We start from the raw sequence: 12,665 nt of genomic DNA on the forward strand, positions 1-12,665 counted from the left end.
TTTTTAAGAGACGGTTTCTATAGACTGGCCGCCTACGTGACACCACCGACCGGCTTTTACATTTTTTAATTTTTAGCTTTATTTTCACATGTGTGTGCGTGCGCGCTGGGGGTCATTAGAATATGTGCGCCACATGCCCGCGGAGGCCAGAAGATAACGCCCTAGTGATGGATGGCTGAGAGTCACCTAGTAGGTAGTGGGAAATGAACCCGGGTCTTTTGGAGGAGGAACCAGTGCTCGTATCGGCTCCGACTTTGAACCTGGGCGTCTCTGGGGAGCGTGCTTGAATCCTTGATCTCCCTTTTAATCAATCTCGCGGCTTCTTGCATCAGATTTCCTTAAGCACCCATTCCCTCCACGCTCCGTGTTTTGACCATTTGCCGACAGCCAGTGACGAACCAATACTGTGTAGTCTATAGCCAATGAGGCCTCGGTGTGGGCGGACCTAGGATGGGATCTCCCTTCTGATTGGTCAGCGGTACTTAGCAAATGGCGGAGGCGCTGAGGCGGGTGCTGAATGCCGGCTTCGCTGCAGGGCCCGGAGTGGGTGGCGCTGCCGGGCCGCCATTGCTGTTGCTCGGCGCTCCGCGCTCTGCGCAGACGTCGCTGCTGTTTGCGGCCGCTCTTGAGGCGGCGGGGGAAGGCCGCGGGCCGGTCCTCTTCCTGACTCGAAGGCCCCTTCAGAGCCTGCCGCTCAGTACACCCGCAGCACGAGACCATTGGCGGCTCCAGGTAACCGGAGGGCTGGACCTGGCAATGCGTCACCCAATGGCGGGCTAGGTTGCGCGTGAGTGACAGTTCGATAGGTAAATGACAGTGTGGATCGTAGATTTACCGCTAAATCGTCATAAAGTTTCTATGGAAGTGGTGGGTGGAAGAGGCGGAGTAGGCACGTGGGACGGGACATTGCGGGTTTAGTTGAAGATTAAATGGAAGACCGTTCTGTAGTTGGACGGCGTTGGCGAGCATAGGTGCCAAGCCAAAACAAACCACCACAACCAACAAAAAAGACGGGCTGGGGCTCACTCAATATAGAACTCACCTAACATGTGCAAAGCCCTGGGTTCTTTCTATCCCTTTAACCAGACTTGGTAATATATGCCTGGGATTCAGTTCTTAGGAGGTCAAAAGTTTGCGATCATTCAGTATTACATGAAACCCTGTATTAAAGAAAAAATATTTATTCCTTAAATAATCTTGGGCAGTGATAAGGGCTGGAAAAGGGAAGGTGACAAGGGTGAGGAATATTTGAGCTGGTGCTTTGTTCTGGAACTTTCCAGATGGATCATGAGACCCTCTACCAGAAAGTATGGAAGAAGTGAGGTAGCCCTAATGGGGAGTTTTGACCTCCTATATTAAATCTAGCTGTTTCCTATCTTCTAGAAGGTTCGATTCCAGTACCCATCATCAATTCAAGAGCTTCTCCAGCTACTAGCCTCTGCCCATGAGGCCCCAGCACCTGTCCCATCCCTTCTACTCCTGGATGGCCTGGAAGAATATTTAGCAGAGGATCCAGGTGTCCAGGAAGCCGCCTACTTGGCTGCATTGCTTCTGGATACGGCTGCCTACTTTAGTCACCGTCTTGGAGCCAATGGCAGCTGTGGGCTTGTGGTGGCCCTTGAAACCCAAAAAGAAGCAGATGGCGAAGTCCCACATCTTGCATTGCTTCAGCGGTATTTTCCTGCACAGTGCCGTCTGCAGCCAGATACCCTAGACTTGGGACAGCATTGCTGCCTTCGAGCCAGCCTAGAGCCAGGCCAGCTGAGTCCCAGGACAGAGTGGTCAGTGACTTTCTTACCTGGTGGAGAGATGAAGATCACCCCATGGCCTGCCCAGGCTTCTAAGCTCAGCCCAGATAAAAAAGGTTCAAGTGCAGGAAGCCAGTCGTTAACTTTGGGGTATGACAACCTTCCTGATCCTGGGTCTCCCTTGGATGGAGTACTTACTTCAGGGACAGGTGCAGAGTTCAGAACCTGGAAAATGTAGGTTTCCTGTTTATAAACCAGCGTTATTGTTGTTGAGGGCCGGCAAGATGGCTCAGGAGGTCAGGGGCCTTGGAACAAGAGTGATAACTTGACTGATTCCCAGGACCCATGTAGAAGAAAAATGGAACCAACTCCTGCAAGTTGTCTTCGGACCTCCACATTTGGGTAGAGGCACACACGTGCCCTCCACACTCATAATAATCACAAATTAATAATGAAACCTTTAAGATAAATAAAGAGATCACTGGAGCCCTGCTCTGCCCACTCACTGCTGTTAATGAGACACAGCCATATTTCCTAGTTCAGTTCTTGCTGTCTGCTGCACTTTTTTACCCACACTGGTTCTCTTGTAAGTCAGACTAGCCTCAAACTAGATACTTAGCTAAGTCTGCCCTTGAACTCCTGATCCTCCTTCATTTCTTGAGGGTGGGGCCTGTGGAGTATTCCTGTTCTTGGCTCCTCTTACACATTGCATGGGTGCCTGCATCCCAGTTACCTCTGTGTTGACTTACATACTGTCAGCGATCTAGTCTTACACGCGGCCTTGCACATGTGTTCAGGGTGTAGACTTGGGAGTGGATTCACTCCATATAGAGTAAGCATGCATTTAGCTTTCTTAGGATGTACGTTTTTAAAGTCATTGGGCTGAAGCTGAGCATGGGGGTGTACAAAATGGTAAGGCCAGCTCTGGGAGGTAGAAGTAGGGGATCACGAATGCAAGACTGGCCTCGGCTATATAAGGTGTCGGAAACCATGCTGGCTTATGCTAGATCCTGCCTCCAAAAACCAAAATGGGCCAGGTGTGGTGGCACAGGCCTTTAATTCTAGCACAGAGGCAGGTTTAAGGCCAGCCTGGTCTACGTGGCAAGCTCCAGGCCAATCGGGGCTACATAGAGACCCTGTCTCAAAGACAGACAAGAACTAGGGAGTTGGAGAGAAAGCTCAGTGGTTAGGAATCTTCTCACGGTGTCAGCGTCAGTTCTGCATGTGTCCCATGGATAAACCCCTCACTCATATTTCTGAAAATAACCCCAGTAAAACTTTATTGGTTCACCAAACTGGACTTTGGGTTTTCTCTCTGGGCAAGCAGATGTCTGTTCATGTCCCGCAGGAGCAGTGTTGCCAACAGTGGATAAGGCATTAGGTTTTGGAGCAGCATATATTGGCAGCTGGTGAAATGTACGCTGACCATTATAGTCTGTCTTCATGTTGCCAGATCCAAAATTTCAGTGCTAACTGTTCATTTCCATGGGCAGGGTCCAGGCAAAGATGGGGTCCGAGGTCATGGCAGAACACCTGCCTAACATGCACGAACCTCCACGTGAGCTGGGTGTGATGGAGCTGGAACCCAGCACTAGGGAGGTCAAGGTCACCTTCAGCTTCCTTGTCTCAAACAGCCAAAATGTGGGCCAGCAAGAGAACTCAGAGGGAAGGGTTGTGGTGCAGTCTGCAGTCTTTGTGGCAACCCAAAGGCAAGATGGGAGGCAGACAGGAGAGACAAACAAGTACACAGACAGCTAGCCTGGAGCAGGAAATAAGTCAGCAACAAGGTGCTCTACCTAGAGGTGAGAGGGGAGTATCGACTTCCATCTATGAACTGAGGTATTATACACCCACATTCACATCCTACACACACAAATAAGACAGTCATGGTAGAAAAAAATTAATATATATATTTCTATGTACAGACATTACTATCATCTTAACATTGCAAGGCTGTCACTTCCTGGGCAGCCATGACTTTACATATGACCTCAGCAATCCTGTTCAAGAAGCTGTAGGTTTAGAAACTACAGGCTGTATTGTAGGCTGGAGTCCTAGGAGCAGGCCACATAGCTGGAACGCAGAGGCTCTGGGTCTGGGACGAGGCTGTTCTCATAGGGGTGGGAGTAGGGGCCATCAGATGAGTCCCCGTGGACTCCCTGGGAACCTCCCGAACTGTAATCTGTTGAGATGCCAGAATCGGACACCACAAGGTATAGGTACTTCAGGTGAGGCGGGGTGGGAGGCAGCTCAGGAGGCAGTGCCCGAGGGCACAGGAGCTGAGAGCTGGGGTCCAGGATCGTGTACTCAAAGCTGGGAGGTGAGGTGCCCTCTGGCCCGGGCTTTGAGGCCGAATCAGAGGGACAGGAAGATGTTTCTGAGCCTTCACCCATCGTCACAGGGTCCACACTGTCCCCAGGCCCTGAGAGGTTCCCACTGCATGGGCTCCGGGGCAGCAACCACTCATCCAACACCAGGTAGGTGTCCTGGGCATGCTCACTGACTACTGGCTCCAACAAGGGCCCCTCGTCATCTGCCCCTGGATCCCCAGCCTGAGTCACTGCCCAGCGTCGCTCTGAGAGGACCTCTAGGTGGGCAGGTGGATCCTCAGGGAAGGAGCTGCTGGAACTCCACCACAGACAGCCATCACGCTGCAACAGCCAGAGCTGGAACGAGAACACTTGTGGGCTCAGAGCGGGCTTCAGCGTGTGGCAGCAGGCAGCCCCAGAGAGGACAAACAGGTCACCTACCTGGAAGTTACCCTTGTGGGTGGTGAAGAGACCATCGAACTCACTCTCTGGGCTTGGGATACCAGGCCAGATCTTCTGCTGCAGAGTCCTGTTGAAATCGTTAGAAACCAGTCCATGGACCTGTGACACTGGACACTCACTCACTTGTGCCCTCTCAACCCCACCACCACAGTGACTTTCAGCATTCCTGCAGGAATGAGCAAGTCCCTACCGAAGGGTAACAGGATGTGCACTTACGGGAAAACCGGAAGGGCAAAGCTTTGGGTGTACTGGGAATTATAAATACCTCAGCATGGCTGGTCAGATCATTAAAGCAACTGGCTTAAATCTTTTCCGTTAAACTTTCTGGTTGGTTTGGAAAAGTGGGCGACATCGGGAAATGGAACCCACAAAGGAATGCAGGAAGGAGCCATCGCTATGGTCAAAGGAACTCCCGCAGCCGCCCAAGAGTGAAGAAGTGTTGCGTGGCCTCACTCTGTGTTTGTTACTCTGGGCAAATGTTCACCCCAGTCTGAGCTTCCCTTTCTCTAGAGAGGGAGATCCCAGGGGACGATGTAGGTTAGAGCTCAGGGAAGGGGCTCACCGGCGGTGGGCCAGCAGGGCGAGCACGGTCAGCAGCAGTGAGATGAGGACGAGAATGAGAGACAGCGTCAAGATGAGAGGGTCCAGGTCTGGGAGGCAAGAAGGTCAGGGAGGTTTGCCTGGTGTTTGGCCCAGCTCCTCCTTCACCCCGAGGAACTGGGGCCTCACCGCTAGCGGTCAGTAGCGACGCGGGCTCAGACCAGGCGCTCCAGAATCCGCTGAAGCTCGGCTCGGCCATGCGCGCTCGGACAGCGAAGGTGTAGTAGGTCCCGCCCCGCAGGTTGCTCAGTGTACACTCAGTGCGGCCTTCCAGGACCTCCACCTGGGGGCGGGTGGAACCAGGAGACAGCTAACCAACACACCCAGCGAGAAGGGTATTTGGGGACTTGCACGGAGGCCTCTAGTCAGCACCCTAATTATGGGACGGGTACTTAGGAGAGTTCAAGAATCAACTGATAAGCTCCGTTTTTTGGCTCAAAGCCAATCAGAGAGAGGGGACCCCCCCCCCAAAGTCAGGAACTGGCTCTGGGCCACATAAAGGTAGAGGCAGACACCTTGCAGGTGATGTCTGAGAATTTGTACTAAGTTGTTAAGAGCGGCTGAGGCTCTGATGCGTTGCCCCAGAGGCATGAGCAAAGTGGGGGGAGGGGCGGGGGGACTGACTTATCGTGAGCTCCATAGTGTGGTTCAGTGGACCCACGTGGTGGGAACAGAAACTCGCGAAAGTTATCCTTGGACCTCTGCAAGTATACAGTGGCAAGTGTGCACCTACCACACACACGTACATAAATGTTATTTTTTAAATGTCAGGCAAGAGAGCAGTTTTAAAATAGCGGTGGGATGTTGGGCACCGGGAGAGAGACTTGAAGGAGGGGGACTTTGGGCCAGGACTCAGGAAGGTTGGATGGGGCTGTTCTCTTACCCTTTGTGTCCCTCCTGCCCGGTTGCCTGTTGACACGTCCACCTCGTAGCGGATGTGGGTGGTCATAGGTGCCCCAGGAGGTGGCAGCCAGCGCAGCACCACGTCGCTGCCCTCTTCTGCCCGGCGCGCCAGCAGCCCCGCGGGGGCGTCCAGGAGCACTGCAGAAAGTGAAGTGGATCGTGTAGGCGGGGACCCAGTCCTGTCCCCACCCCGACCGCTGTCTCCCCCATCTCCTCTCACCTACCTACTTCATTGATATGGATGATGCGGTGGTAGCGAGGAGATCCGGAGGCCTCCGTCACCCGCAGCTCCAGCGGCACAAAACTCGAGGTGTCCGCGGTCGGCAGTGAACACCAGAAACGCACGGAGCCGCGGGCGGTGGGCGCCTGGTGCAGGCGACATGACTTTCGTGACTCACCCCTGTGTGATGGGGGCGGGGGAAGCCGGGAAGAAAAGGTTGAACAAGCAGGGAGTGCAGGAGGTGACTGGAGAGTTTCCGATTTCTTTGGCCTACATCGTGGGACCAGAGCACTTTGACTACCACGACCTGGTAGTGCCCTAATTCCAACCTAACACCTGAGTCCATTGATGGAAAAGAATTATTCCAGCACCAGCCACCAGGGGCGACCTCCACACCATTCGTACCGCCCCCATCCCCGCCTCCGTTCCGGAGTTTCCCACCCTTAACCTAGTCTCCACAGGCCGAGGGAACCATTTCAGGCTATGACATTCAGGAAGCGCTGCTGCACCCACCCCCTTCTAAGGTCACCCAGTCCTGGGGGGACTCACTCGAGCTGGTAGGAGAAGCTGTAGTTGAAGCCCATCCCGGAGCTCGCCGCTTCCTCCCAGAAACACACCAAGTCTTCCAAGCGCTGGGTGAAGCACAGAAGTTCTTCGGAGCCCCGGGATGCCAGCAGGGCCGCTAGAAAGGGGAATAGTCATGGCGTGGTGGGGGGGGAGGGATCAGGGAAGTCCAGGACTGTCTTCCACAGTCCCCTTACCCACCCTCCTGTCGCCTGTGAAGATCCGATTTTAGTGCTCCGCCCTCTTCTCCAAAAGGGCCTTCGAGGGGTCTTGCAAAAGTGGCGCCTCCAGAACTCCTAAGAGTATTGACGGGGCCTGCCTTGTTCCACCCCCGTGCGCACGCCCACTCGCTGGAAGTTGAGCGGTGTTGGCCCCGCCCTAGCGGGTGTGTGTTCGCGCAGAGAATTCGGCCTCCTATCGGTTCCCGCAGGCACCCGGCTGTCCCCCGATAGCGCCAACCGTGTCCCCCGCCCCCCTTCCTCCTCCTAGCAAGCCGTCCAAGGGATCTAGCACCATCCGCCCGCCAAACTGTGTTTACAGTCGTTTGCAGCGGGTCTTGTTTTACGACTACCTGATCTATTTCAGGGTCTTGGCGAGCTTGATCACCTCCCGCAGGAGATCGGACCTTACTTATCCCTGCGATTTCTACCATATCCCAGACTCCCGCGGAACACAAAACAGAGCCGAATGTGTTGCCTCATGCAGGTGGACGATCAGGAATTCAAGCTTAACCTCAATTACATAATGAGTCTGAGGGCAGCTTTGGCTACACAGACCCTACCTCTAAAACAAAAACAGTACAGGCATAGTGAGGGCCTTTAATCCTAGCAGTTCAAGGCCATCCTGGAACACCTAGTGAGATCCTGTTTCAAACAAATAACCAGACATCCAAAACAATCATAAGGCTTCTGCCCTGAGCATCATTCCAGGGGTCAAACACACCGAGATGCCTCATCAAGTTCAGACATCAGTTTGGCCCCTAGAATTTCAACTGGAGGTTCAGGGAACATTTAGCCCCTGGGACCCAGGCTGGGAATTCAAGCCATAGCACTCCCCTTCTGGGACATGAGGAGGTGCCCATGTGCAGTTCTTACCTTTGCTCTCAAACTTGGGGTCCGGGAGGCTGGGTGAGGATGCCCAGGCTGCCCCAGCAAGTAGGAGACAGAGGGGGCCAACCCGAGGCCAGAGGGCCACCCTGAGTTGGCCCATGATGCAGCCCCAGCTTCAGGAAACTCAGGGCTCCACCATCCCCCCGTTTCGCCCCCCACCTCCCCTTCCCTTTCCTCTTTCCCCTTTCCCCTAGTCCACAGCTAGGTCAGCAGCAGCTGCCGGACACAGCTGACCAGGAGCTTCTAAGTGGCAGCTCCCTCCAGGGGGCGGGGCCAGCTAGCAGTCCGGGAACAGATAAGCTACAGGCCTCCAAGGGAACAGAGGCCCTCTTGGGCACAGCCACTGCCTAAACCAGTGTAGGGGGTGGGGCAGACAGCGGAGTTTTGTTTCTGGTGGGTTTGTTATTGTGGTCATGGACAGGTGACTTAGCTTGCTTCACCGTCTAGTCAGGGCATTTGTGAAACTAGCCCGCTGTAGAGCAGGCAGGCCACAGATGGAAGTGAGGCTATCACGCGGGCCAGTATCTCTTCTCCAGCCCAGTTCAGAAAGAAAGACAGCTAGCATCTGGGTGTGTGAATGGGACAGGGCCATGCAGTGTGACAAGCACATGCTACAGTGTTTCCTGTTTATGAATTACATGGCTGTGGACATGTGAACTGTCATTTATGATTTAAAATTTTACATTTATTTGTGTGTGCGTGGGTATGCATACTCAAATGCAGCAGGGCACATGTGGGCAGCCCAGAACAACTTTGGGAGTCGGCTCTCTCCTACCATGTGTTTCTGGCATTGAGCTTCAGTCTTCAGGGTTTGGCAGAAAAGTCCTTGACACCTGAGCCATCTCACCAGCCCCGATTATTATTATTATTATTGAGATAGGTCTCCTTGTATCCCAAGCTGACCTCAAACTCTCTTTATAACTAAGGATGATCTTAGACTTCTGGCCCTCTTGCCTCCACTTCCTGGGTGTTGGTGGCGCTGGGGATGGAGTCCAGAGCCTCGGCCATGCCGGGTAAGTGCTCTGCCAACTCTGCAGCCCCAGGATTGTTTGCTTTCTTCGATGTAGGGTGTCACTGAATAGCCCACTGGGGCAATCCTCCTGTCTCAGGCTCCTGAGTGCTGAGATCACAGACTTGTGCTTTCTATACTTAAAAAAAAGTTGAATGGGTGTGTAGCTCATGGGACAGTGCTTGCCTACCATGTAGAAAGCTCTGGGTTTATCCCTAGAACCAACAAAATACAGAGACAGATGGATGCACACATACATACATGCATGCATACATTCATACATACATGGGTAGACACAAGCATGGATACATACGTACATGAATAGACACATATGGATATATACATACAAAGATACATGTATGGATATGTTCATATATGTATATATGTGCAGATACACAAATGGACAGATAGGTGTGCAGAAACATACATACATACACACATGTATATATGATACAGTGGTTTAAATAAGAATGTCTTCTCGAAGCTCATATATTTGGATGTTTGGTTCCCAGTTGGCAGACTGTTTAGGAAGCATTAAGAGGTGCAGCCCTGAGGGCTGGAGAGATGGCTCAGGGGTAGAGAGCAATGGCTGCTCTTCCAAATGGCCTGAGTTCAATTTCTAGAACCCACATGGCAGTTCACAACTGTCTGTAACCCAAGTTCTAGGGGATTCGACACCCTCACATAGACATCCGGGCAGGCAAAACACCAGTGCACATAAAATAAAAAATAAATCACTTTTTAAAAAAGCTGTGGCCTTGTTGGATGAGGTATGCCACTGGGAGGCCAGTTTGAGGTTTTGAAAGCAGTGACACACCCAGTCTTCCTTGTGCTAAGTCCTGGGGTCAGATGTAAGCTCTTGGTTGTTGCTTCAGCACCTGCCACCATGTTTCCCGTCATGATGGTAATGGGTCACCTCTGAAACTGTGAGCCAGCCCCGATGAAATGCTTTCCTTTATAAGTTGCCTTGGTCATGGTGTCTCTTCGCAGCAGTATGACAGTAACTAAGACCTATGGAAACATACATACCTACATGCATACACGCATACACACACACATGAACAGAGAGCCCGGAAGATGGCTCAGGGGCAACTTGTCTCCAAGCCGAATGACCTAAGTGACACATGTGGCGCACATAAAACACAAAACACATAGAACATATAAAACACATAAAGCATAGAACATATAAAACATAAAATACATGGAACACATAAAACAACAGCTACAAAGGCAGAGGTCAGTGTGACTCTTCAGAAAGGACAGAACTCACACCACAAGTTGTCCTCCGACCTCACCCGTGCACATGACGTATGTACCCACACATACAAACACAGGCACTCATACACACAGTTTTTATTTAAAAAGACAATACAAAGGCAGAAAGTAGTAGCAAACATCTGTAATCCCAGTGCTTAGGAAGCTGAGGCAGGAGGAATAAATCCAACAACAGCCTGGGCCACATCTCATGACCCTGTCTCAAAGCTGGAAAGATGGCTCCATGATTAAATCTTTCAGAGGACCTGGGTTAGATTCCCAGGCGTCTCACAACTGTCACTCTTGATCTGGGAGATCCAACACCCTCTTCTAGCAACCAGGGGCACTGAACACATGTGATTTTGGGGTTGTTTGCATATGTCTTAAAAATTCTTTTTGGAGACAGTATGGTTATATATCAAATGATCAAACTCACAGGGACCTTCGTATACCTGCTCTTCTTCCCCATTTTATCCCCATTCACCAGAATTCCCTCTTCTGACAGGCTCTCAAATTTACCTTGAAAGCATGTTCCCTCCCAAACTCTGCCCTGGGATCTGAATCTTCTCTGCCAGATCCGGAGATTGGGGTAGAGTCTAGGCCTGGCCAATCAGCTGGAAGTCACAGGCTCAGAAACGACCACGCCCACCCAATGGAACCTGCTCTGGAAGCAAATAGAAGCACCTTCTTCTAGGGAGGGAGGGCACCTTCCCGCTGTGTGTGGAGCCTGTGAGAGTAAGGCAGATGCTGTAACCTGCAGAAGTGCAGACCCCCCCTTCTCCTCCCCCTTCTCACCCCCCCCAGAGTTTTGACTAAAAACAACAAAGAAAGCAAACAAATTGGAAACACTAGCTGAGGGGAAGGCTCAGGGGTTAAGGTGTTTGCTGTGCAAGCATGAGGACCAGAGTTCAAATCCCCAGCACCTGTGGAAAAGGCAGGAAACCTCATTGCAGCGAGATAGCTCACTGACTAGCCAGCCTAGCTGAACATGTGAGTGCCAGGCTCAGTGAGAGACCCTGTCTCAAAAATAAGGTGGAGAACAACACACACACACACACACACACACACACACACACATGATAGAGGCAAGCAAGTCACCCAAAAATGTTCTTTTGTTGTTGTTTGGTTTTCTTTCTTTGAATTATTTTATTTATTTTATGTGAGTACACTGTAGCTGTCTTCAGACACACCAGAAGAGGGCCTCAGATCCCATTACAGATGGTTGTGAGTCACCACGTGGTTGCTGGGATTTGAACTCAGGACCCCTGGAAGAGCAGTCAGTGCTCTTAACCACTGAGCCATCCCCTGGTTTGGTTTTGTGTGTGTGTGTGTGTGTGTGTGTGTTAGTCCTGACAATCCTGGAAGTCACCTCTGCCTCCTGACTGCTGGTGTCAAAGATGTGTTCTTTTGGTACTAGGGAAAACCCGAATAATAGCAGGAAGAGGTAGCGATTTATTTCTGACATTACTCTCTGATAACAACCATCTACATGGTGGCTGTTTGGCTCCAGGAGCCCATGCACCTTCCCTCTTGTTGCTCAGTTATTCGGAGGATGTGACCACCCAACCATATTGGTTACCTTGTGTCTTCACTCTAACCAGCAGAAAGCCTCACCACTCCCCTTTAAGAGTAGCCCTTGGAGCTGGGCCGCTGGTGATGCATGCCTTTAATCCCAGCACTGGAGAGGCAGAGCCAGCAGGTCTCTGTGAGTTCAGGGCCTACCAAGTGAGTTCCAGGACAGCCAGGAATACACACAGAGAAACCCTGTCTCAAACAAAACAAACCAAGAGTAGTCCTTGGAATTGACCAATAATTAGTCGTGTGATTCTCTTCACTGCAGGAGAGTTAGGCAAAGCACCCTTTTTCTTTCTATGGCAGCTCAGTGGCAGGATACTCCCATGCACAAAGCCCTGTGTTTGATCCCTAACCTAGAGAATGTGTTCATGTTGTTTTGACACATGGTCTCTTATGTAACTTAGGTTGGCCTTAACACCACGCTCCAACTTTAGCCTCCTGAGCCCTGGAGTGACCAACCCATCTGTAGCTTTTACTTTCAGTGGCTCTGTTCCCATAGGAGGTGGATGAATTCGAGGGAGAACAGACATTCTTATTCTCAGAACAAATCAGAGTCAAGAGAACAACAAAATCCGGATGATGTCGTTTGAGTTCCTGGATCTTGCTGTACCTGAAGTCAAACACTGTATTTTTCAGATGAGAGGGGGCATATGGCTGTAGGCCCTATTGGACTTTTGTTTTAAACAGATTTGTTATTTTGTATGTCTGTCTGTATACCACACCTGTGCCTTGTACCAAGGAAGTAGTGTAGTTGCTGGGAATAAAACTTGGGGCCTTCACACACACACACAAACACACACACAAAGACACACACACACAATGATCTTAATCATGAAGCTGAACTCTCCAGCCCCTCACTGGACTTTTCAATACAGGAGATAGCAGTTTCTTTTCAGCAATGCCTATTCTGAT

General features: G+C 51.4%; 2 protein-coding genes across 4 annotated transcripts; one reads left to right on the plus strand and one right to left on the minus strand.

Moving 5' to 3' along the window:
* Window positions 1–419: 419 nt before the first annotated feature.
* SWSAP1 (SWIM-type zinc finger 7 associated protein 1) lies at window positions 420–3,216 on the plus strand. Its single transcript, XM_080930686.1, has 2 exons — window positions 420–732; window positions 1,384–3,216. Exons 1-2 carry the CDS (start codon window positions 490–492, stop codon window positions 1,984–1,986), a joined length of 846 nt encoding a protein of 281 aa, XP_080786812.1. The 5' UTR covers window positions 420–489; the 3' UTR covers window positions 1,987–3,216.
* Window positions 3,217–3,635: 419 nt separating this feature from the next.
* On the minus strand, window positions 3,636–8,085 carry EPOR (erythropoietin receptor). 3 transcript variants are annotated; one of them, XM_080929762.1, is made up of 8 exons: window positions 7,901–8,082; window positions 6,792–6,924; window positions 6,247–6,422; window positions 6,003–6,160; window positions 5,249–5,402; window positions 5,082–5,169; window positions 4,499–4,586; window positions 3,636–4,414 (listed from the first exon to the last, which is right to left on the minus strand). In XM_080929762.1, the coding sequence occupies exons 1-8, from the start codon at window positions 8,013–8,015 to the stop codon at window positions 3,803–3,805; spliced, it is 1,524 nt and encodes a 507-aa protein (XP_080785888.1). In that variant the 5' UTR covers window positions 8,016–8,082; the 3' UTR covers window positions 3,636–3,802. The 3 variants fall into 3 exon arrangements, with proteins under 3 accessions (XP_080785888.1, XP_080785889.1, XP_080785887.1); XM_080929763.1 differs by lacking the exon at window positions 7,901–8,082 and adding an exon at window positions 7,008–7,085; XM_080929761.1 differs by having other exon boundaries at window positions 3,636–4,586; window positions 7,901–8,085.
* Between the last annotated feature and the right edge of the window lie 4,580 nt (window positions 8,086–12,665).

This window comes from Micromys minutus, assembly GCF_963924665.1.
Source record: "Micromys minutus genome assembly, chromosome: 16".
Classification (NCBI taxonomy): Eukaryota; Metazoa; Chordata; class Mammalia; order Rodentia; family Muridae; genus Micromys; species Micromys minutus.